Source organism: Vipera ursinii, assembly GCF_947247035.1.
Source record: "Vipera ursinii genome assembly, chromosome: 1".
NCBI lineage: Eukaryota > Metazoa > Chordata > Lepidosauria > Squamata > Viperidae > Vipera > Vipera ursinii.
Window position 1 is genome coordinate 310,387,914 of NC_139512.1, and position 24,477 is coordinate 310,412,390.

A 24,477-nucleotide genomic window follows, 5' to 3' on the forward strand; every position below is an offset into this window, starting at 1 on the left:
GCTATTACTGGGGGTGAATTTGCTGCACTGATAATGAAGCTCTAGACAGGAAATGAAGATACTAATTACAAGATAAAACGCCTTCTCCGTTAATTGGGAGCAACAGCGAATAAAAAGAAATGCATTTGCAAAAGTTCCTGACCTCGATCATTCAATAAGATGTTGTTTGGGTTCAAATCGCGGCACACAATTCCTTCTCGATGCAAGGCATCCAGGGCTACAACCATTTCAGCTGCCCATCTTTGAACACAGCCTTCAGGGAGGCAAAATCTGGAGGTTAGTGCTAATCTCTCATCCAAGTCCTGAAAAAAATGATGTATTTCATTCTCTCCTCTGCTCCTCACACCCAACTCTTGGCTTTCTGCTTTGTGGGGCAAAGAGGGAACTGTTCCCTCTTGACAGTTTTCTTCAGTAGGATCAGAAAACAGCAACACAGCTTCATCTAAGCTGTCTTCCGTAACTTCTCCTTGTGCACCGGCAACCCTAACATTGTCCTTTATGCTGAAAATATCTAATGATGATGATGCTTCTGCAAGTCCTTGAAAGGCCACCCTGTTCCCAAAACCAACTGAGTCAGTATCAGCTGTATGGAATGCCCTAACTGCTTCCTGATTGTCTTTGCATAGTCCTTGTGATTTTTCTTCCCTCAGATGCTCTACCTTCTGCTCAAGCACTCTGCTTTGTTCTGCACTGTTATTCAATTGCAAGACATCAGGAGTTTCCAAAAGTTTACTTTCCAAGATGTCTCCATTCTGTACCATCGGTTTTGTTGATCTATCCACTGAAGCCTCTTTCGTTTGCTCCATAATGCCTGGCAAGTTGACCAAAAGGTCAGGTCTTCCTTCATCAATACTACCGACCTCATCCAAGGCTACATCCTTAAATGATATCACAGGCACAGAGTCATTAGAACCCCTGCTGATAGTATCCTGAGATGCAAATCCTAACCTGTTTTCAATGGCTTCTAGGCTCTTATCCTGGTCTAATGTAGGAAAAAACGGTTTGAAAGATTCTGATTTTAAGTTATGAAGTTTATCTCCAAAATCAATCCCCAGAAGGTCACTGGTGCTATCTTTGCTATCAATTCTGAAAAGTTCCATGGGGCTGTTCTTGGATTTATTTAATGATTCTGACATCATAGTAGGACTGGCAGCTTCTGGATCCACATCGTCAGCAAACTCTTTCATTTCCTGACATGTGAACGCAGATTCCAAGTTCCCAGAGGCAGCTTCATCTTGTACTTTGAGTCCTCTTTGCTCATTGGTAATGAGAACATTATCATCTGGTTTCAGGACAGACTCCTCATTTAATGAACCAGGGTCAATTTTTTCTTGACTGTATTCATTGCATAATGTTAGATAACTTGTGGTACATTCCTCTTCTGAACTAGATCCGGAGTCAATCCATTTAGGAGAACTTTCCTGATCTTCTTCTTGGTTACTACTACTGTCTTGAAAACTTGGCGTGAGACTGTTCGGCAGTGGTAAAACCTTTAATACATTGTCCCCATTACTTCTTCTGGAGCCAAGGCTACTGCTGATATCCTGAGGACTAGGACTTGCCTGATGCAAATGTATTTTGGTACAGCTGGATTTTCTGGATTTAGGGGCTTCAAAGCTTTCTTCGCAGCTCCTGTTCAAGAATTTACTAATGTAAGACCAAAGTTTGCCTCCTGTAAGAAAGAAGAAAGTAACCAAAGTTAGTTGCATTTCATTAATGCCTAACTATGGCAGATGGTGCAATTATAAGAAGTATTAACACTGGTGGAAGATGGTATCCACTCTTATCCACTAACAGAATGCAATTAGGTGCTAGCATTACAATAGCATTAATCTGATATTTCTGCATTTTTATACCATCCATCATTTGCAACAGCAGTGATATTTAAACATTCTAAATGGTTTACAATGAAAGTAACAGAAGAACCTCAGGAAAAAAAGTCAGGAAGTAACACAAAGTATGCATTTCACATCTACCAGCTTGAAAAGTATTCAGAATACCCAAATCAAGATCTTAGAAAATCTGGGCACTTAGAAAAACTGCCGACTTGACAAAATGTCCATCCAATATATATATTATGATGATCAATTACAATCTCCTAAAATCTTACGAAGAACTCAACACATGAAGGCCAACATCTGCTAAAGGTTAGGCAGCTGTGATTTCATTCTTGTGTACATAGTAATAATAAAGTAATAGAAAATGAAGAAGGTAAAATGATCTTAGATTTTAAAATTTTAAAAAAACAAGCATCTACCACATAACATCCCAGACATAACAACTGTTGACAAGACAAAAAGATCCGGACAGTGGATGTGGCAGTACCTGGAGGTAGCACAGTAGAATAGAAAAAAAGTGGAGAAAATCACAAAATAGAAACCCTGCAAATAGACATAGAATGACTATGGCAAAAAAAGATAGTACCGATAGTAATAAATGCTTTGGGTGCAACCTCAAAACATCTGGAACACCACTTGAACATCATTAGCATTGACAAAATCACCATGGTTAATTGCAAAAAGGCAGCTTTACTTGGAACAGCTTATATCCTGCATGATACCTTTAACACCATCAAACCACATCTCCCTATCTCAGGCTCCTGGGAAGGACTGGATAGGTAGATAAAAATGCCAAATCCAGTCTGGACATCTGGATGACTGGATGGCTGACCCATAAAAATAACAATTTTGTGGGGATCTTGCTGCTTTTTTCTCTCTCTCTAGCCCTCCCCCAGTCATAAAAAAGAAGAATAATCCTCCATTGTCCAGTTTCAATCCCCTCATCTCTGTATCACATTCATATATACACTCCATGGCAGGAAGAACATCCATAACCAATAAAGATCACTAAATATAGTTTATCAATCACATTGCTGCAAATACCTGTCAATATCCTGAGGCCATAGATCAGCTGACTATCGCCTCAGTTTAGATCTACCATATATTTTAAGTAAACTATGAGCTTGAACTCAAAATGGAAGCCAATGGGAGCCTTCCTTTTTGCTCATAAATTACTGAAATTAAAAATGTAACATGTATTTAAATGTATTGGCCACCCAACTCCAATGCATCCTGGGCAGCATACAAAACTAAAAAAAACCCATAAAAATAAGAGCCTTGGTGGAGCAGTGGGATAATGCCTCCTTAAGTAACACCAGCTGCCTTCAATTAGTGCAGGTTCGAGTCCCACCAGGCTCAAGGTTGACTCAGCCTTCCATCCTTCCGAGGTAGGTAAAATGAGGACCCAGATTGTTGGGGGCAATAAGCTGACTTTGTAAAAATGCCACTCGGGGGGGGGGGTGGGGGGGCGAAAGCCCTAATAAGCAGGCATATACATAGAATGAAGGCTATTGCTAAGCACGTTGTGCTTTAGATTGTAAGCTGCCCTGAGTCTTCAGAGAAGGGCGGGATATAAATGGGATTTTAAAAAATGGCTAAAAGCATTAAATTAGACATGAACTCCATTTCATCTGAACTTCTTTCAGCTCACAGATGCAGTCACACATATTTATCAAATAGATTTTAAGCACTAAGACATAAGAAAAGCTGACTGGATAAGACCCAAAGTCCACAAAATGTAGCACTCTGCTTTTACATACAGAATGAGCCTAAAATGGTGGCGGTTGTCTTTAAAACCCAGCTCTTCTGGAATTCTTATGGTACAATAATAAAAGAGCCTTAAAATTGCCTTAATTGTCATGTAGTTCAATATTATCTATTACAGCTGGCTTTGGCTCGCTAGCTTTGTAGAACAGATTTTCCTTATTACCTGCTAGTTTTTAACTGGAAATGTTAAAGCTTTTCATTGGAAATGCTAGGGCTTAAAGCTAGGGCCATCAGAATGTAAAATTTGTTTACAACTGAGCTATGAGACTTACACCAGTAGATAACAAAGTTCTACTTGTAATTACATCTGTTTTTATCCAGCTGTTGTTTATTCTGGCCTTTTCTTTCCATACTCCCTTTTTAAAATAGCAATCTTTTTTACTGTCCCACCCAACCTAAAATTAGGTTTTAAGTTCCTGGAGGTAAGGGAAGTATGTTTAGTCCCATAAAGTGATTGTGCTTGATACATTATTATCATTATAAATGTATTTCTACTGAGTATCACTTTGCTGTAGTGGTTAAGGTAACAGGCTAGAAACCACTAGATTAGGGGTGTCAAACTGCTGGCCTATGGGCCAAATGCGTCATGCCCAAAACTGCGCCCACCCCATTGCTGGCAATGGGAAAAAAGTTGTGATGCATTGCGACATGTCACGTGACGTTGCAAGTTTGACACCCCTGCACTAGATCACGAATATTAACCCCACCCTAGGCATGAAGTCAGCTGGGTGACCTTGGGTGAGTCACTCTCTCTCTCTCTCAGCTCTAGAAAGAAGGCTTTAGCAAACCACTTCTGCAAATGCTGCCAGAAAAACTTCAGGGACTAAACCAGGCAGTTGCCAGGAGTCAACACTGACTAGAAAGCACAAATATGTGTATGTATTGCCCATGTATATGTGTATGTGTGTATATTTCTAAGCTCCAGGTTTGAGATGCTTTCTGAAACCTTGCCATTATTTTACCAGCACCCTCCAAAGTTTGAGAAGGTGCTCATACAACTATTTGCAAACATTAACCTTTTAAATCAGGGGTGTCAAACTCAATTTCATTGAGGGCCGCATCAGCATTGCGGTTGCCCTCAATGGGCCGGGTGGGTATGGCCAGGGTGGGCATGGCCTACTGGGTGGGTGTAGCTAGAGTGGGTGTGGCCTACTGGGTGGGCGTGGCTAGAGTGCATATGGCCTACTGGGTGGGCGTGGCCAGCTCTACGTTTGCATCAAGGGTGCCTATGGGGGCCTGGGCAGGAGTGGGACAGATCTGAGGGTCTCTGGCAGGAGGAGGGTCTCTGGGCCAGGGCCAAGGCAGTGGGGGCCTTTCCCTCACTGTTTCCAGGATGGCTTCGCGGGCCACATGAAACCACTTCGCGGGCCAGATCTGGCCCCCGGGCCTTGTGTTTGACATGTCTGTTTTAAATAAAAGAAACCTTCACTAGTATATGGTACATACCTTGATGTAAACCAAGGGTCCCCAGTCTGTGGCTCAGTGCCAGTCCTTGGCCCATTGGGAACCAGGCCATGCAAGCAGTGGGTGAGTGCATGAGCCCGCAAGGCTGCAGTTGTGCAAGTGGCACACAAGCAAAACCATTTCCTCCCTCCCCGCCCCCTCCACTGCCGCCACCGTCATTACACAGAGCTGGAAAGGTTGGGGACCACTGATGTAAACCACGAATAATCATTTCAATAATCATTTAAATTTAACTATTCTTTCATGTATGTGTGCACAGAATAGCAATGAAATGCAAATATGCCAAGAAATCTTTTTTAATCATTGTGCAAGTTGAAAGCGGGAATCAACAATGTTATTTTTTTTCCAAATGTCCAATTTAGTTCACAGAGGAGCAATATTTCCATCTCGGTATATCATTAAGTCTTTACAAATGACAGACTAATAATCTTTTTCATCTTATACTGCTGTAGCTAAGATTAAGTAGTAAATGCATTTGCCAATGTATCTGATTATTGGCCATCCATTATCATGTAAAATTACCCATATTTGGAGAGGGGAAAATCAATTGATTCAAAGAAGTTTCCATAAGTCTGCAACCTTACCTTTCAAATATTTGTATTCCTTTATAATAAAATTTCTACCAAGAATCAATTTGAGGCATGCTTCTTAACATGTGGTTCTCCGTTTCCTTTATTTAATTTCACCATCACAACCCATCTGTGAAGATTACCAATTTGATTTCTATTTACAAATGAATAACAGAGGCTGATGCTTTTTGGCACTTTCATCCTCCAAACCCTGGATCTTAATCTAGTGTTGTTTTGTGATAATACATGAGGTCCCAGGTATGCAAAGTATGGGATATTCCAACCCATGAGTAAGATGGGTGGGTGGGTGGGTGGGTGGATGAATTGGTGGGCAACTAATTGCCAGGGTTGAGCCTCGGTCTCAACTGCCAAGGTGATGAGCAGGCCCAAGGAGTAGAGGTGTAGCATTCTGGGAAACAGCAGCAGCCAATCAGATGGTGGTCCTGAACCATCCAATGGTGCTATGCCTAAAGACCAGCCAGTTGTATCTACAGAGATGGGGCAGGAGCTGGCTCTTTACAAAACGTTTGCCAACACCTGATCTAAAGTATTAGCTATCCCTCCCAATCTTATGTCATCTTCAAACTTTCTAAGCATCACAACTCTTTCATCCAAATTATTGATAAAAACATGGAATGGCCCAGGCCAGTGCCATTATGTCCAACATCACTACATAAACAGAAATCTGATTGGCACACAGACCATGTTATATAAAGCCTGACACACCAAAACAAAAGTTGGCCAAATTCTGATGGAGGCAAACTCTGCACAACGATTGCTTCAACTATTCTGGGGTTGGGAAAGTGAGCAAACTTTTTGGGGCACTGTAGGTTACAAGAACAGGGGAATGACAAAGCACTTTTTAATGACTATGAGGAAATTTGAAGGTAGTACTATTGGTGGCTGCTTTTTGATAGAACAGCTGTGTGAAGCCTATGTGGAAGTTTAACATCCTTACTGTACTGTTTATGTTAAAATGACCTTGCTGCCATGTTTAAGTAACATAAACAGAGGTGCCTTCTGGGAACCAAAAAAAAGAAGTTGGGCTACCCTTCCTGACTCAGAATTTAAATACTCATCAGTTACAGCATTGACAAAATTAAAATAGGGAATAGTTCTCTGTTTTCTGTTCTTAGGGCAACATATGACCATTAGGGTTCAGGGAGGAGGGCTACTAAACATTGCCTGCTATAGAGTTAGTGTTCATTAACGGGAAACATCATCATTTTGAAGTTTCTTGTGCACGTTCCAGATGAATATGAATTTTAACACATTTATGCTGAAAAAGAGGTGACACTTCCCAGCAGCCATTCAAGTTTAAGTTTGATCTCCATCAAAATCTTCCCTCAATGTCCCTCAAGACTCTCTTTGAAGCATCTGTTTTTACCATTTCTGGCACTGATGCCACTAAGTAGTAGTGAAGCTTCAAAATGTCTTGCCAAGTGCTTTGTGACAAAACTAACAGATGCTTTATGAATGTTCTCACCTTTAACAAACTATTTACTACACTGTAATGTGGAGGAAGCTTGTACTGGATTCAGCGCTAATGCTTGGAAAAAGAGGAAAACTTTTCATTACTTTTCAATGGCACTGTTAACCTTTTAGATCCTAGAAATCCAACTTAATATTTAGACTGAACGGATACATTCGGCAATTGTGGGAAGACTGAGGGATGCATGAAAGTAGAAAGAATTAATCTATAGTTGTTTGACATGTAACTGGAGCTTAAATAAGTGTGGAGGTAAAGCTCACCATGGTAAGATGGTACCTTAAACATTTAAATATTGGCTTTAGTTGCAGTGACATAAGTAACATGAGGCGTCACATTACTGCATGCTAATGCTAAAGAAACAGGCAGGTTCCAATGCACATCCTAACTGGGCCACTATGGTTGTTAAACAAAGGCATTTTTAAAAATAAAAGGCAGCCTCTCAAAAACCTCTGAGATAACTGGAGGCCTGTTAGATTCTGAGCATCTGCCACCAATTCACCACTGTATTTACATTAGGTGGCTACTTGCGTGAGTCAACTGTATCGTGTAAACATAGTTCTCAAAGTTAGAAATAGCACTGGAGATCAGTCCTGAAGCTGTTACTAGCCAACAGTAGGCTTAACTCCATTCACGTTGATTTTTTTAACATGTGACTGTTAAAAAAAACATGTTATGTTTTGGGTTTTTTGACTATAGGTAAATCATGTTTATATGACCTAGGGCCTAGGCCAGGGGTCGGCAACCTCGGCTCTTTTATGACTCGTGGACTTCAACTCCCAGAATTCCTGAGCCAGCTATGCTGGCTCAGGAATTCTGGGAGTTGAAGTCCACGAGTCATAAAAGAGCCGAGGTTGCCGACCCCTGGCCTAGGCCAAGGGATTTGTCGTAATATTCTCACTGAGCCCAGCTAGGCAGGTTATTCTTACAAAATAACAATTGTTTTATTAAAAAAATAAACCAGCAGCATCCATTGGGGGTGGGGGCATCAAAAAGGAATCGGTGACAATGAATATGCTTCTCTCTTTAATTCATATTGTTTACTTCAGCGCAAGCAAGACCTGGAGAGCTTCTCACCTTTTCTTGAGAAATGATTCTGGTTCACCGAAACCTGATTTGGTTAGTCTGAAGCTCCACAATAGAATTTCCAACTCTTTGAACATGCTTGCAATGTAGATGTGTGACCCATAGGTCTCACTGAAGAAAACAGCACCTTAGAGGAAACCATTCCTGCCCCTTCTGTACAGCCTGGATCTATGGATTTGGCAATATGCATTCACAGACAGCAGTGGAGTTTCTGCCTGACACGTACAGAAGCCACACAAACATCCTTCACCATCTGGATCAGGACCGCTGCAGCAACAACCAAGACTCTCAGCCAGATAAAGGCTCCTTTTTAAAGACAATTTCTCTACAGTTATCACTTGTTCTAAGAGCATCGTATGGAATTGTTAGTTGAAGCAGAAAGGATTCGCAAACAGAATAAACAGATCCGCCTATCGCTGCAGGGGATAAATATTTACCTCACTGTTTTACTCAGAAAGCACCTTAAGGAAGAGTTTGGTCTGCTTAACCTGAAAGCTTTAGATCCCAAGGGGAAAGCAGCTGCTCTGCTGAACAGTGGAGCTACAAGAACTTTAATGGGATGTAAATTATATAAAAAAAACCAATAATGTAACATAACAAAGAGCATGTATGCCTCAGCACCCTTTGCCGCAGTGTTCAAGGTAATCCCCAAAACTTTGGTTCAGAAGACTTCTAGCATCTTGATGGCATCCCTTGAAGAAGCAGAGGCCTTCTCTCTCCCCTACCGTCTCCCCCCTTCCCACGGCTCATCTGAATCCACAGACTAACCTTTTGCGTGGTGCAGCACAAGGAAGACCGATTCCTCTGAGATGATGTACTTGTGCAAAGCCACCATGTTGGGCACACTGCGGGGGATGATGGTCTTTCTCTTCCTGCTGCATTCGCTACTTTTTCTTAGACCCTGACAGAGAACAGAAAGGTCAGTTGTACCCTCAGTTGCCTTTGGAGCGTGCTGCGCTCTGTGCTTATCAACCAAACTAATCTATCCAAGTTACTCCAGGCTTCAGAGAAACCACTCATCTGCTGCTCTGTGCCCCTCAGTCCCCTGAGGCCCTGCTGATGGCATCTGGCGCACATCCAGAGAACAGAAGATGGCACAAAGCTGCCATTAAAATCAATTACATGGGTCAATGTTTTCATTAGAATCTCTCACAAACCAAGTCATCAGAATGACACTCAGTTATTTCTCTATGACCTTTTTTCCCCCAGATATCTCTTGGGGGGAGAGGCAGGGAGGGCAGGGGCTGAGCTTTAAGGATCAAAGCAAACTGTTAAATCCATTCACAGTCAAAAGGCAAGTCTTGCCCCACCTTCAATTTGATAAGAGTCGGGTATGCATACATTTCCATTGGGTCAAAGGGAAGATAGACTGGTAATGTGATTTGTTCCCTGAAGGTGTTATAGATTTTTAAAGATGGCACATAGAAAAAGGAAAAAAAAACTTATGAAAAAAGCACTCCTGATAAATAAAATGTGGTTGAATTAGTCACAATTAGTTTTCACATGACCTCCGGCTATTGCTGGGGGGGGGGAGAAAAAAAAACCCAGCCCTGATTCTCTTCATCTCTTGGCAATGTCAAGAGGAGGAATGTAATAAAACAATGCAATAAAACAAAAAATATGCATTACTACTATGCAAATGTTCCAGCTAACCCGCCGCTTTGTTTAGTGACCTAACCGTGCTCATTCAGCTTTATTAGATGATATTAGGAAATGGAGAAAGAGACGCGGGATTGTCATTCTCTCATCTCATACATTGTTTGTGGCTGGCCTTGTCATCTTCATGCTGCTTCCAAATTTGCAAATTAAACAAAGGCTTCTTCAAGTGGAAAAATATTAGATGAATAGTAATAGAAAACTCTAAAGCAGTGGAGGCCCCAAGGTTTTGGCAAAGGCATCAGGAAGGGGAAAGCTTTGTGGAGTATCCTATAGATGGGGAGTGATCTCCCAGATATTGTAGTCCCCACAACTTGTAGTAATCTCAGCCAACATGGCCAACAGTGAGGAATACTAAGAAAGATTCAGATTTAGCAAAACTGAATCACACAAGCAAAAAAAGGTGGGCTAGGGAAACAAAGGGAAACAACAGCTATATACAAAACCGAATAAATAAGTACAGTAGTGGCCCCTGAATTATTCTCTTCCATTCAGCATAAACATGAATAGTGGCAAACTAAGCAGTACAAGTGCTGGGAGAGAGTGAAGCATTACTTTAATATCAATATTTACTACTTCCGCTATTGAACTGACCTAAATACTTCAGTGAAGAAAATGCAAACTATGCCATGGGACACTGACTGTAACAATTCCCTTTCCTTTGATGGTCAAAGCAGAAATAAGTGTTGCTAACAGCAGAAGCCATTTATTAGTTCTGTAGCTTGCCACTGAAGATTAACAGATGAAAAACAAACTCCACAAACCTGACTGATGACATTCTGCATTCTGGATTTTCTGGACTAAACTGTAAGCAGTGGGAAACAAGTCACCATTGGCAAAGTGAATGATTTAGGAAAAATAATGACTTACCTTCAGTATATATGTCTGTTGTGTCCTAGTATCCATTACAAGCAAAACCTAAATGGAAGAACTGAAATTAATCCAATCTGTCAGAATTTTTCAGTTATCAATATTAATATTTCCTCTCTAATGATCAGAAATATAAGTCTCTAAGATGGACCCAACAGGCGGAATACACATATCAATTAATTTCTTTTTTTTAAGATATGATAGCTGCAATACTTAATAAATAAATCAAGTAGACAGATTATTTAAAATCAGTAAGTGTCAATTAAAATCTATAATTAGCAGAAGCATATTTTAAGCAATTAATTATTTTAAATGAAATACTTATAGGCATTAAAAATGGCAGGCAGAAAAGGGCATGGCCATCCTTGTAATCTCACACAATAGCAGGTTTGCTACATTATTGAAAAACAAAAAGGTGACATGAAAATAATAAAGTTTTTTTTTTACTTTCAAAATTATTTTCATCTGCAAATTTATGCAGTTCCAAGAACAGTTCACTGACAAATCTCGTAAGCATAGTTGATTTTTTAAAAAAATGCATGAAAGCCCCAAATGTTTGCTATTCCTGTTTTTGGATCCAGCAAACATACCGCAGCAGAACTTAAGTTGCATGTACTGTTCTGTAAGGCACAGCAAACAGCACTGAAGTTTCTTATACTGAATGTAAACAAGATGCAGTGAGAACTGTCAACTTACTTGTCTCTAGAACAGCTTGGATTGATTCATGGTCAAGAACTAACCATGCTTGTTAGTCAAAATCCTGTCCCAGTGCCTGGAATCTAATGGAGTCTGGCTGAGGAGGAATAGACTTCAGACTCATTCTTAGAAAAACAGTGAGCAAGTGGAAGCCTCCAAGGTTTTTTGCAGATATGTCTGCTACATTTATGCTTGCTTATCATTTGGGAAGACCTATTCATGGTCAGTAGGGACGCGGTGGCTCAGTGGGTTAGGACGCTGAGCTTATCGATCAGAAGGTCGGCAGTTTGGCGGGTCGAATCCCGAGTGCCGCGTAACAGAGTGAGCGTCTGTTACTCGTCCCAGCTTCTGCCAACCTAGCAGTTCGAAAGCACGTAAAAATGCAAGTAGAAAAATAGGGACCACTACGGTGGAAAGGTAACAGCACTCCGTGCGCCTTTGGCGTCTAGTCATGCTGGCCACATGACCACAGAGACGTCCTTGGACAAGCACTGGCTCTTCGGCTTTGAAACGGAGATGAGCACCGGCCCCTAGAGTCGGAAACGGCTAGCACGCATGTGCGGGGGAACCTTTACCTTTTACCTTTTTATTCATGGTCAATTTGCACTTTAGATAGCTTTCATTTGAGCTACTACATGCAATATGCTTTACATGGGGCTCCCCTGTAAGACCATGCGGAAGCTTTAAACATGGGTGTCCAACCTTTTGGCTTGCCTGCACTGAACTGAGTGAAGATGAATTGTCTTGGGCTATATATAAAATATATAATATAGCTGCAATCTTTACAACCTTGTGGGGCTGCATTACTAGCTATCCAGGGCCACAGGCAGACCATGGGCCATGGGGTTGCACACACCTGCTTTAAATAGTCCTGAATGCAAAAGGCAAGTACTTACATGGGTATATCTCATTTCATTCATCTGATCCCTTTACTGCATGAGCTGTACTAGCTACTAGTTGGGTTTCAGATGTAATTCAATGCATTGGTTATCTCCTAGAGGAGTATTTTTCAAACTTGGCAACTTTCAGATGTGTGAACTTCATTCTAAGCGTTGGTGACTGGGAATTCGGCAAGTTGAGGTCTATATATCTGAAAGTTGCTAAGGTTGAGGAACACTGTCCCTAAAGACCTCTTCCCATCTTGGGGCCTAGATACTAGCAGGACTATGATTGTTTTTGCTGTCTACTGGCAGGATCATCATGCTCCAATCACATGAGCAAAGCAATGCCATCTTGCAGGACCTTGGAAATGGGCTTTTCCTGAGGCTATTCTTGTCCTCTAGAACAACATTCCCCCCACCCCCAAAGTCCTTATGGTTCTGACCATGTGGACATTTAGAAAAGCTATTAAGATCTAGCTTTTATCAACAATCCCCGTATGAAGACGATTTATAACCCTGCTGATGTGTATCGTTTGCATTATTGCTTCCCAGAGTGGATGGTTTATATTTGCTATTTTAAATTGTTATTTTATCTTTAAACACCACCTAGAGTTATTTTGGCAAGTAAGCCAGCATTGTTTTTCTTTTGAGCATTTGCCCTGCTTAATTGTGGGATACACTTTTTGTGCTGCACTTGCCTAGTTCACACAGTGAAGCCATCAATGCACAACACAAAAGGGTCTGTTCTGCAGCTGCCAGTTTTGGAGTTGGGAAAAAGTGACTAACCAAAGGTCACCCAGTTAGCTTCTTGTCTTGATTCTGCTCCCACAACATATTTTATTGGATCAATAAGAGTGGTTGGTTATGTGTTGCAGGAACACCAAAAAGGAATATATTAACCCACTCAACTAGTTCCAAGGGATTGAATATAACCCAAACCAGAGCTAGCTATTTGATTACAGAATTCCCTCTGATACCTGGCGGCCCACAATTAATCTCTAAAGGTTAATATATATGATCTGCAAAAATCCATTCAACCACTAGGTGGCAGTAAAGAAATATAGTACAGTAAATACTGCATTAGAGTTTTGCAGCCCAGATCTTGTATCCCTAATTTCTTTCAAAACCCTGATTGGCTACCATGACCAAGCTGCTCCTAGTGCTGCCTCTGTGTAGCCAATAGAGAAGAGCCTATCACGCTGCTCCAGGAAGTACAGTACCCCTAACAGTACTACCTCGGTGTGGCCAATAAAGAAGTGATTTCTGATCTGGTTACAGTCTGTTGCCAAAACATGGCTAAGGATGTTTGACTAGTTCAGAGGTGAAACATAGTGTGGAACAGGACCAAGGACTGACAAAATCTCACCTGGGCTTGTATTTTCTGAGTAAACAGCCCATCTCACTTACAGAGCAGCTCTTGTGTATTCACACTTAGTAGGGTGGTAAAGGCTTATCTGATCTTCAAACCAATATATGTATACATACACAGGTGAGAAATGCACACACGTGTGTGGAAACACACATATATATAGAGAGAGAATTAAGAAATATTTCAGTAATAATGCTGCCTATATAAATAAGAATTTAAGCATGTCCATAAGCATGCTTCAAACATGTGTTATGTCATAAGTTGGGAAATGTCCATCAAGTATATAAGGGCAATTTAAAAATGGACTAGGAACTGATGGGATAAATCATAAGAAGACAACTGAGTTGTAGATTCCCGCTTTAGCCACAAGACATGTGGGGTGGAAGACATGCCAAATTAAAATAGATAAAAATGGTTAAAAATGATGTGTCAATTTTTCTAGGGACTTTGTCTTTTCAACCAAGTTTATTTGCAGCTAGCTAACATTCACATTGAGGTAGTAAATACAAGAACATATGTGATTTTTTTTTAATGTGCCCTTTGACTGTCAATTTTTCCCAAACAGGTGTTGGTTAAATGATTATAAATTGGCCCCTGGATACACCTCTTCAACTGAGCCGTACAGGACTGGAGATAATATAATTAGAGTAAAAACATCAGGCTGGTGAATGCTTTCCATCTGTTTGGCAATAATATTTAGTTAACAATAGTCTTTAAAAAGAAGCACCTTCAACTTCCCTTCTTAAAGTTATTTATAGAGTCATTCTTAACACCCCAGCACTCTTGCTAACAAGAGCTTTAGCCACTTGGAAATTATTAGCCATAAGGCTAATAGCATGAAGAAACGTCTGTACACAGCATCTGCAGCTCTCCAAATTTACACGAAGCAACCTCATTTTAGAGTCATTTCTTAATGAATGGGCTTACGACTCTGCATTAATATTATCATTGCATACACAAAAGATCACAAGGAGCCAAGCATTTAAACAAAACAAAAAAACCAACACTAGGCTAATCGGTAGTGAAGCCATCAGCATAAAGGACAGAATAATCACTTCTTTAACCCTCAAGAGGGCTGGATCATTTATAGGGTAGAACACACAATTTAATAACACTGCTCATGGCTTTGATCACCTTTCTAAAGACAAAAATCTAATTTGAACTAATTTGATATGACCGTCTTCCCAATCAAAAGCACCCAACGCAAACTTTCATTTCAGGATAAAACAACTGCTATAACCAAGCCAATATGAAATAATTACCTTTGATAAGCATATTGTTATTGGGATGGTTACAATTAAAAGAAAGCTTCTTTTAATTCCACATATTTGTTTATCTACAGTTACCTACTGTGCAGCAAAGCTTTAATTGAATATGTTGTCTAAGCAAGAATCACTCACAAACAGATCATAAACTACCGTATATCAGGATAATTTTTCTTAGTTGCTTCAGAATCTCTATGAATAACCTTGAGTGTAGCTCACACTTCTATTCTCGTCAAATGTGGAATTACCCTTTATGGTAGGTTTGCCAATCTATGGTTTGATACAATTTCTCTGTGACAGTTGATGCCACGTTGTAAAAAAATAGGATGCCAACAAGATGCCCTTGTGAGAGAAAGCAAATGAGAAAAAGTGAACTGAGTAGATTGCTCATCTTTTCCTTATTTCATTTTTTAATGAATGAATACACTCTTTACCAAAGAAGTGTAAAACATATTTTTACATGTATTATTAGGTGTCTTCACACATATTCCAGCAGTGGAAAATCTGTAGCTCTCCCCCTACCCCCAAGATTTTGCACTCTGAATTCCCATCCATCCACCCAGCATGCACAACCAAAGTAACTACAGACTTACAACATCTGGATGGCACAGATTCTTTATCTATTATAGTGCTACATGTATCAAAATAATGACAGAGGAAGTTTCTTTACATCAGGACAAACAATTTGTCCATCCGTTCTATTAATGCCTACTCTTTCTGTGAGTAACTCTCCACAATCTTGGGCAAACATCTTTCACATTATAAAATAACAGATTCTTTTAAATGAAGATGCTACAACCCGTCTGATATTTTTTTTAAAATGCAAAGCAAATGGGTCCAAATGGGTCCAGTTTCCTCTAGCTCATTTTAAATGATATTAAAGCCAAAGTAGTACCTGTCTACTATTTTTCAAAATAATGACAGCAAATGCCTGAAAAATGCATTAAAGACAAATATGCAGATCATGTTTTTTTAAACAACTAGAAACACCACATAAGCCCCTTCAAAGGAGTCTTTGTGCTTTGACAGTACTTTCAGTTTCCAAGAGCCATATTAAAGGTACAAAAATGTATGTAAATTAGGACAAATTGCTATATATATGGAACAGAATATATGAGAGCACTGAGTAAGTTTAAAAGAAGGGAAGGCTCCAAAAAGATGAAGAGTTCTTTAGTTTCTGAATTTCAAAACTTAAACATACTGTGATTCTAGTCCTGATGAGCAAAGATACATGCTAATAGGAAACACAAATGTGCAGTTACATAGTAGTTTACGCCACAGTTATTCCCACTGAATTTGTTGTCAGTTAAGTATTACACAGATTGCAACCTTGTTTCCCTACATAGGGCTTATGTGGGGAGAGGTGAAGTCAACATTACTTTTATCCCACTTCACAAAATTACACATAAATTTTTGAGTGTTTTGATTGGGATCCAGCAGTTCAATCTGCTATAAAGAAAAAAAAATGTTTATAAATAAATGCACTGGGGGAAAAAGAAAAAATAGGGGAGCAAAATGTTGGTAAATAATCAATCTTTAGCCTAAAGAAAATAGTTGGTTTTAGATGCCTTTAAACACATAAACATTAGCAACTGTTTCAGTATGCTAATTTTTTAATTAAAAGATACTTCTGCAGCAAGAGCTCTTTCATATGCACTGCTGACTCTTCATCAAAAGCAAAGTTTCCAACTTAACACCCGCATAGCTGGTGGAAGCCTGAAGGGTTACCATCTGCTGCCACCCCAAGTCATGGTGGCCACCTTCAGAACATATGCATCAAAGTGCCAAGATTAGAGGCCGAAGGAATACAGAAGTTGGCAGAAGGGGAGCCATAGGCCCAGAGGCAGGCAACAGGCAAGCCACCAGAAGCAAAGAATATGGCGAGCCATTAGTCACCTTATTCAACTCCTTGCCAAGGTCACAAGGACATAACTGGATGAATTAAGAATCTAGAATAAAAGCTTCCATCTCCACAGGTTGTTAAAGTAAACTGAACGGGCCTACTAATTGGGGCAACTGCTTTATCATCTCACCACACTACCCTGTGTTGTTTCCTTGTTTTTTTCCCAGAAGATAACTTTTTCCAATTCCTCTTTCAAATTATGGAAAGGTTCTTTTTAGTTTTAAATTATCAGTGTTGCATTTGGCTAGGAAGAACAGGCTCCTGGCTAGGAAAGAAAAGTTGCTACTTAAACAACAGACTGATTTTTTTGGGGGGGGGATGGCTTCTTTTTCTTTCCACAGGATGGTGAGGAACTTGAAAAGTTGTGGAAAAAATGGCAAACTGAAGATGGCCCCAATGAACACACCAGAATGAAGAGCCAATAGACTCTCTGTAAAGCCTCTCCAGACAAGGAGAGGACCTGAGATTATCCACAAGTGCTCCATACAATTAATTGTCACGAGGAGACCGCAACACGGTGGTGTCTGGTGAGTTTAGCACTCTAGGAGATGAGAAAATGAAAATCTTGCTCAAACTACAATTGGTACCTTCAAAAGGATACTGAGTTTGCCTACGTCCTTTTCTAATCACTTTGGAAGTTGCTTGTTAACTGCTTTTCAGCTATTGCATTGACAAGCTTTACAGCACTGGGTGAGCTTTATCCAATTCTTAGTGAAAGAAATTCTAAATACAAGTGTAAGCCCTTGTTACTAAGTCATGGGACCTTATTAAGATTTTTAAAAATGAGCACAATTCCATCTTTATGTTTTAAAGGATGTCTTAATTGGACATAATGGCTTCAGCTATTTTAATTTTTTAAACAGTCTAGATTCTGGGGTTCTAAACCACCTGTAACAAAGGTGCAAACCTAGTGCAACTTCCACTCTGGACCAGCATTTCTCAACCTTGGCAGCTTGAAGCAGTGTGACCTTCAACTCCCAGAATTCCCTAATCACTAATTGTTAAGGTTCACACATCTTCACATTGCCAAGGTTGAGAAACACTGATCCAGAGATTTCTATCAAATTGTAAAATGACTATAACAGAAGAAAGGGGAAATTGCTATATTTATAACAAGTGATCATACTAAACATATTTCGTATACAATATTAAAATCAAACCTCACTTTTCTCCTGCCTCCACCAACCCTGGTGGTGCCAGTTTTGGACTATAGCCCTTGCATGCTATTCAGTGGTCAGGTACAGCTCAAGGCCCCACAAAAGGTTGAGTGCTACTGGCCTATAGACAATGATTGATTAATATGATAATTAATCACAAGGATAACAGTGCAGAAATGTAATATAAACAATAGTAGAGGTATGTATCCATTTATTCTGAGGGACATCTTATTCCCCCAGACACTTGGCTATATATAAATTGTTGCCACACAAATCATTCTTTTCATGGACATTATGGCCACCGTCATAAATCTAAAACCAGTTTTAACATAAAAGGCAGACTTACTCTCTCAGATCCACATACATACCCAAACTGGAAAGCCCTTCCTATTTGCCACATATAGATTATAATATAATAAATTTGCTACAGTTTAGATTAAACTGGTTCACCTTCAGTAACCAATTGGCCATTCCTGATTTGATTAGCCCATTTGCTACAAGGATTACCTTGAGTCAGCCAAAATCCCATAGGCCTGCTGCATTTTTATTTTTTCACTTTAACAAGAAAAAAACAAATATACTGTAAAGTGGTTGGTTCTATCCTAGTCACTCTAATCCATCCTGCTCACTTCTCACTTCTAGCAAATGTGTACCAACTTCAGCTTCCACTAGAATTTAGTCTCTGATACTAGTTCACATACCATGGGACGTATATTTTTAAGAAGACTAACAATGTTTAGTATCCAACTAAATATATTTTTCTACAACAGCCTTTAAAAGGCATTTTAACTCTCTCAAGGAACTCACGGAAAATCATAGGAACACATAAACATTGTATATTTATTCCTTGGTTTTCTATACTTTAATATTGCTATAGTATCTTCCATATGATTAGACGACTGGAGGCTAAAACATATAAGGAACGGTTGCTGGAATTGGGTATGTCTAGTTTAATGAAGAGAAGGACTAGGGGTGACATGATAGCAGTGTTCCAATATCTAAGTGCCACAAAGAAGAGGGAGTCAAGCTATTTCCAAAGCACTTGAAGGCAGGACAAGAAGCAACAGATGGAAACTAATCAAGGAGAGAAGCAACCTAGAACTAAGGAGAAACTTCCTGACAGTTAGAACAATTAACCAGTGGAACAACCTGCCTCCAGAAGCAGTGAATGGAAGTTTTTAAGAAGAGCCTGGATAGCCATTTGTCTGAAATGGTATAGGGTTTCCTGTCTGAGGAGAGGGTTAGTCTAGATGATCTCCAAGGTCCCTTCCATCATCATCATCATTATCATCATCATCAAAAAAAACTTTAAAGTCCTTGTAGCTGCTTCAGGGTTGGACTAGATGACCTCCAAGGTCCCTTCCAACCTATTATTATTGTTGTTGTTGTTGTTGTTGTTTATATTTGTCCTAGGAATTTTGCAAATCTATTTCAAGAATTCAAACAATCCTAAGGTCTAATTGTCTATCAAATACTAATAAAAGCTTTGAATGAATTGACACTGGAACCAAGGATTTTCAACATTTAGCTCAAAATGTTGGCTATACCAACTATTTGCCATCAGTATCTTTCTTTATAACCTATTAACCCAGTTTCATTTGATAATACAATATCTAGCATCATTAAACATCAACAACCATTTTTAGACTTTCATATCTTGCCTTTATTATTTTTATAAATAAGCCAAGATGGTGACTGTGGTGGTTGTTTCATAGGCTGAAAGAAAATGACTGGCCCAAAGTCACCCAGGTGGCTTTCGTGGCTTTCATGTCAAAGACAAGTCTCACAGTCTGCTGGTTTCTAACCTGGTGCTTTAACCACTAGACCACGGGTAGGCAACCTCGGCTCTTTTATGACTCATGGACTTCAACTGCCAGAATTCCTGAGTCAGCTGACTCAGGAATTCTGGCAGTTGAAGTCCATGAGTCATAAAAGAGCTGAGGTACCCCTGCACTAGACCAAACTCATAGCAGCTTTATTTTAGGTATTTCAGTTAGCCAAATCTCATTCATTATTTGTATCACTGGGAGATTTGAGGAAAGAAGAACCAGCAGATCTAGAAAAAAGAATAAATAATTGGCTCTAACAAAAATGTAATAAACAATGCTGAAGAAAAACTTTGCTGGTATTTGAACTCAGTTTTTGAGTTATGGCTGTCGAATTTGCCAAGTTTCAAAGTTGTTTGTCCCCTGGTACCATCTTGGCAACTTTCTGAAAGCGCGCAGAGCAATTCTTTTTTTAAAAAAAACAAGGCCCTTCTCACAGAATGGAACCAAACATAATTCTTTTACTCAAATATATTTTGCATGACCTTACATGAATTGCTTAGATAAAAGCCTTCCTTTTCCTTCTACTTTTGTTATTTTAAAGTGCAGATGCATTCAGAGTCATTTTCCTCCTTTGTTTCATATCCTTAAGAACAGCAGCTTCAAAGACAGAATGTCAGCATGCAGTCGATTTATGACTGAACTCTTGAAGAGACACTGAAGAATTACCTTGTCAATCACCCCAAGGACTCGAAAGGCCTTCAGTTCCTCGGCAGGGCTCCTTAGGTTCCAAGAAGGCCTTGAACTTAGTGATCCTGGAGGCTAATGGAAGATATCAAAGATTACAACATCAATCAGGGTGGTACTTGAAGGAAGGTTGCCTGCTGAAGCAAAATGCCAGGCTGAAGGAAACTAAATTTATCATAAATCAGAGGGAAGGCAGATGAAAGAAGTTTTCTGTTTGTCCTTAATGCAAAGAGGGGGAAAAAAATAAGTTGATAGTAAATAATTTGCAAAGAGATGAAAATGCATATAGGGTAAAAAGGAATATTAATGTTTTTTAAATATTCACAATTCACAGAGTTCCCTAGTACTTTATGCAAGCAGGAAAACTTGGGTACAATGCTGGAGACCTTATTCATACACATTAATTACTCAAATTATAAAGGAACAGAAATGGAGCCATAAAATAAAGCATATTCATAAATAATATTGTGTGCGATGCCTTCACTTGAAAGAAAGCTTGAGGACAAATACGTTTTGTTGCTAAATGAATAAATTTATTTTTTTAAAAAGTTTTCAACCTTGATGAGATTACTACAGAATTTCAAGGAATGTATTACACTAAGAATACAACAAATGACCCATAAATAAAGACACACAACTGAATATTAATCATTTTCCTCGTCTACATGGAAGCATTCATTCTCCTTGTCATCTTCAGTTGCCTATCATCTTTATAATCACCAACCTGATGGCAATACATGCCACTCAAAACTGCAATCTGAAATGGAATAGGCCACTTTGCACTTCCGGGTTCTGCCATCTCGGTCCTCTACATAAGTTAACCAGTTTCCAGTTAACTTCTGTAGGCAAGAATTTGCAGACTCTCATTAAGTCGCAAGAGTTTATTACGTGTCCTAAATCTAGGTATAGTATTGAGGGAACACACTAGGGAACTTCTCCAGTGAAATCACAGAAAGACTTGTGTTATTTTATTTTGTATAGCAGAACTCTGTTATTAATTTGCAACCTCCCATCACCCGGTTCGCTCCCACAGAGTCGGCCTCCTCAGGGTACCGTCGGCCAGGCAATGCCGTCTGGCAACCCCCAGGGGAAGAGCCTTCTCTGTGGGCGCGCCGACCCTCTGGAATGAACTGCCTCTGGAGCTGCGGACGGCCCCTGACCTTCGGTCTTTCCGCCGTGACCTGAAGACTTGGTTATTCCAACAAGCAGGTCTGGACTGATTATGTTTTTTAAATTTGGCTTTTATTGAGCCAAATTGTCATGTATCTATTACATTTATTGTTTAATTCTTTTTTAAATTTTGTATTCCATGTTTCTTAATTTTTTTGTTGTGAGCCGCCCTGAGTCCTTAGGGAGAAGGGCGGCATATAAATTCAATAAATCTAATCTAATCTAATCTAATCTAATATAGAACTGTTTACAATTCTTAAAATTATGTTTAAGGCAGATAATATGCTTTACAAGTATTTTCTAATTCAGGGCAATTATCAGAGAAAACCTAGGTTTGATGTTTTTCATACTTAAATTACTCTATTTTTGTCCTACTATCACAAGCCATTCTGAACACAGCATTATATTTCATGAGAAAATGAGGTAAAATCTGGATGAAGAAAACTAATATAAAGTAAGGCTGCCTGTAAATATGAAATTAATTACAATAGCAACATTCCTTCTGATATGGCAGCTTAAAAGCAAAGTATGAATTCTTATATGGAGGACAGTCTAAAGGCTGAACTATATTAGTCTGCGAGTTAAAAGAAGAAGAAATAGCTTGATGAAATCTTAACATTTTCACAAATCTTCAGGAGCAACTTCGAGGGGAGGGGGGTAAGAATGGAATGGAATGGAATGGAATGGAATGGAATGGAATGAATGAATATAGGCCTTTAGCCTATTTTATTACCCAGGTAGAATTACTGAAAGAATTAGAAGAAAAAAAGGTTACTTCTCCACTAGTTTTCCTTATTCCATCCTGTTATACAGCAGTAATGGCTAGGACTTGAGATGTTTTAAAAGACAGAAAAACACTGCTATAGTTTTCTCTTTTTTTCCCTAACTTTTTCACTTAATAAACACTGATAGGCACTGCAAGAAGTTTGTTCCACTCTGGCTGGATTGCCAAAACTAACCTATGTAGTATTGGGAATAAGAATGCCCCAAATTTGCTATAGATTGCTTTTGGTAAATTTCAAACACGTACCTTTTCCACTTTATTCCAGCTTGCACTTGGTTCAATTTATCCCAGAGTATGCAAAAAGGGATACTGGGAAAACTGGATTTTGAAAATGCAAGGCTGAAGCTAGGATCTACACCAAAATTATTATTTGAGCCTGGGCCTCTCACATCCATCCTTTTTATATCCTGGATTCTTTCACTACACAATTCTGCATAAATAGGTGGAATCTCCTTCAGGTCACACATAGTAGTGACAAAATAGACAGATTACCTCTGGTAATTACGCAAATTTGCACATAGAATTCACTGTCATATAAAGAAATTTGTCTTTCATTAAGCAGATCAGTATTATAATGCTGGAAAGAACTCTAAGGGAATTTTAACTTCAGTCTCTGCTATGGCTGGGTCCCCCTTCACCTATGCATATCTACAAATTAAGTTAAAATTAAGTAGTCCACAATAGGAGGGGGAACCGAGGAATCCTTCAAAGCTTACATGAAGACTTCTATTACAGAAGAGATTTCCCCCAGTTTTTTTCCTCTGTATTAAAACAGGCTTAAAAAACAGAGTAATTGCTGTCCAGTTCAATAGATTATTCCTCTGTATGCTCAACACTGCACCATTCCTCTATCTCCACTGAAGATCTGCCTTGAATATTATCAGGATTGTTTAAAGTAAAACCAAGGACTCTGTGGCCATTTTGTGATCCAAGTGGGAATCTGAATTTTTAACATTTCTACTACACCAGTGCAATCATCAACAATCACACCAGAGCTGTAGAAAAGATTCCCAGAGTATGAACAAAAAGGTCCCAGGGAAGTTCATTTTATTATTTTATTATTGTTGCTGTTACTGAGGTAAAGAAAAGATTTGTCAAAAAGCTCTTAGGCTTGGAGTTCAAGAACAAATACAGCAATTCCAATACTACAAATGCCGTATTAGTGCTATCTCTTTCTTTTAAAGGAGTTTTTTTTTATAAAAAAAACACCACAGGACACCTTCTCTTCTTCAATGTTCCCAATCTGCTTTTTCTCCAAATCTGACCTCACTATCATTTCACTTTATCTCAAATAATGTATTTCTGCACTGTTTGCATTCTGAATGCAGCATTTTTTGTTTTGACAAACTGACTCTGCAATGATCCCCAAGATGGGGGATCCCATAGGTGTGCCTTTAGTTTGTACGTATATAGTGCCCTGATATGTGAAGTACATTTTAAAGCACAAATTCACCAGTTGGATGAGATCTTCTGTGTTAGGTGCCTTGTGATGTCGTGGTTTTTCATGTTGTTATAAGTCACTTATCACGGAGACTAGCAAGTTTTGTGGGATGGAGGTGAACAGAGATGTCACATCAAAAGATATCATAATTTCATCATCTTCCACCCTTAGCGGTTACAATCTTTCCAGGAAATCCTCTGAGGACTTTATTGTGGTTGCATTGTCCTCAACTATGTGCTGGAGTTGTCTACTCAGCCATCTAGCCAGACCAAAAATTGGGGTGCCCCTAAACAACACAATGGGTCGTAGCAGGAACCCCTTGTTTGTAGATTTTGGGTAGTCCTTGGGTTGAATTGCTTTCAGATCTTCCTCATGGATTTTACCTTGTCTCCTAAGTTTGTCTGCTGCCTTGCTAAGCTGATTTTTGAGTGACATCATCGGGTCTTTATTGACGATCCGATACGCGCCCTCGTCGTTAAGAAAGGCATGAATCTTGGAGTCATACTCAGGCCTGTCCATAACTATGGTTGCTCTGCCTTTGTCAGTTGGCAGGATGATG

The 24,477-nt window shown here is 39.4% G+C and overlaps 1 protein-coding gene across 2 annotated transcripts in view; it reads right to left on the bottom strand.

Annotated features, from left to right (window-relative positions):
- Nucleotides 1-24,477, bottom strand: part of RPS6KC1 (ribosomal protein S6 kinase C1) — a 98,182-nt gene that overhangs the window by 28,716 nt on the left and 44,989 nt on the right. For both annotated transcript variants that reach the window (XM_083349502.1, XM_083349501.1), the window contains exons 9-12: nt 20,506-20,598; nt 10,740-10,787; nt 8,982-9,114; nt 143-1,672 (exon numbers count right to left, since the gene is read on the bottom strand). In XM_083349502.1, the coding sequence (XP_083205628.1) occupies nt 143-1,672; nt 8,982-9,114; nt 10,740-10,787; nt 20,506-20,598 (1,804 nt within the window). The remainder of the gene's footprint in view (nt 1-142; nt 1,673-8,981; nt 9,115-10,739; nt 10,788-20,505; nt 20,599-24,477) is intronic.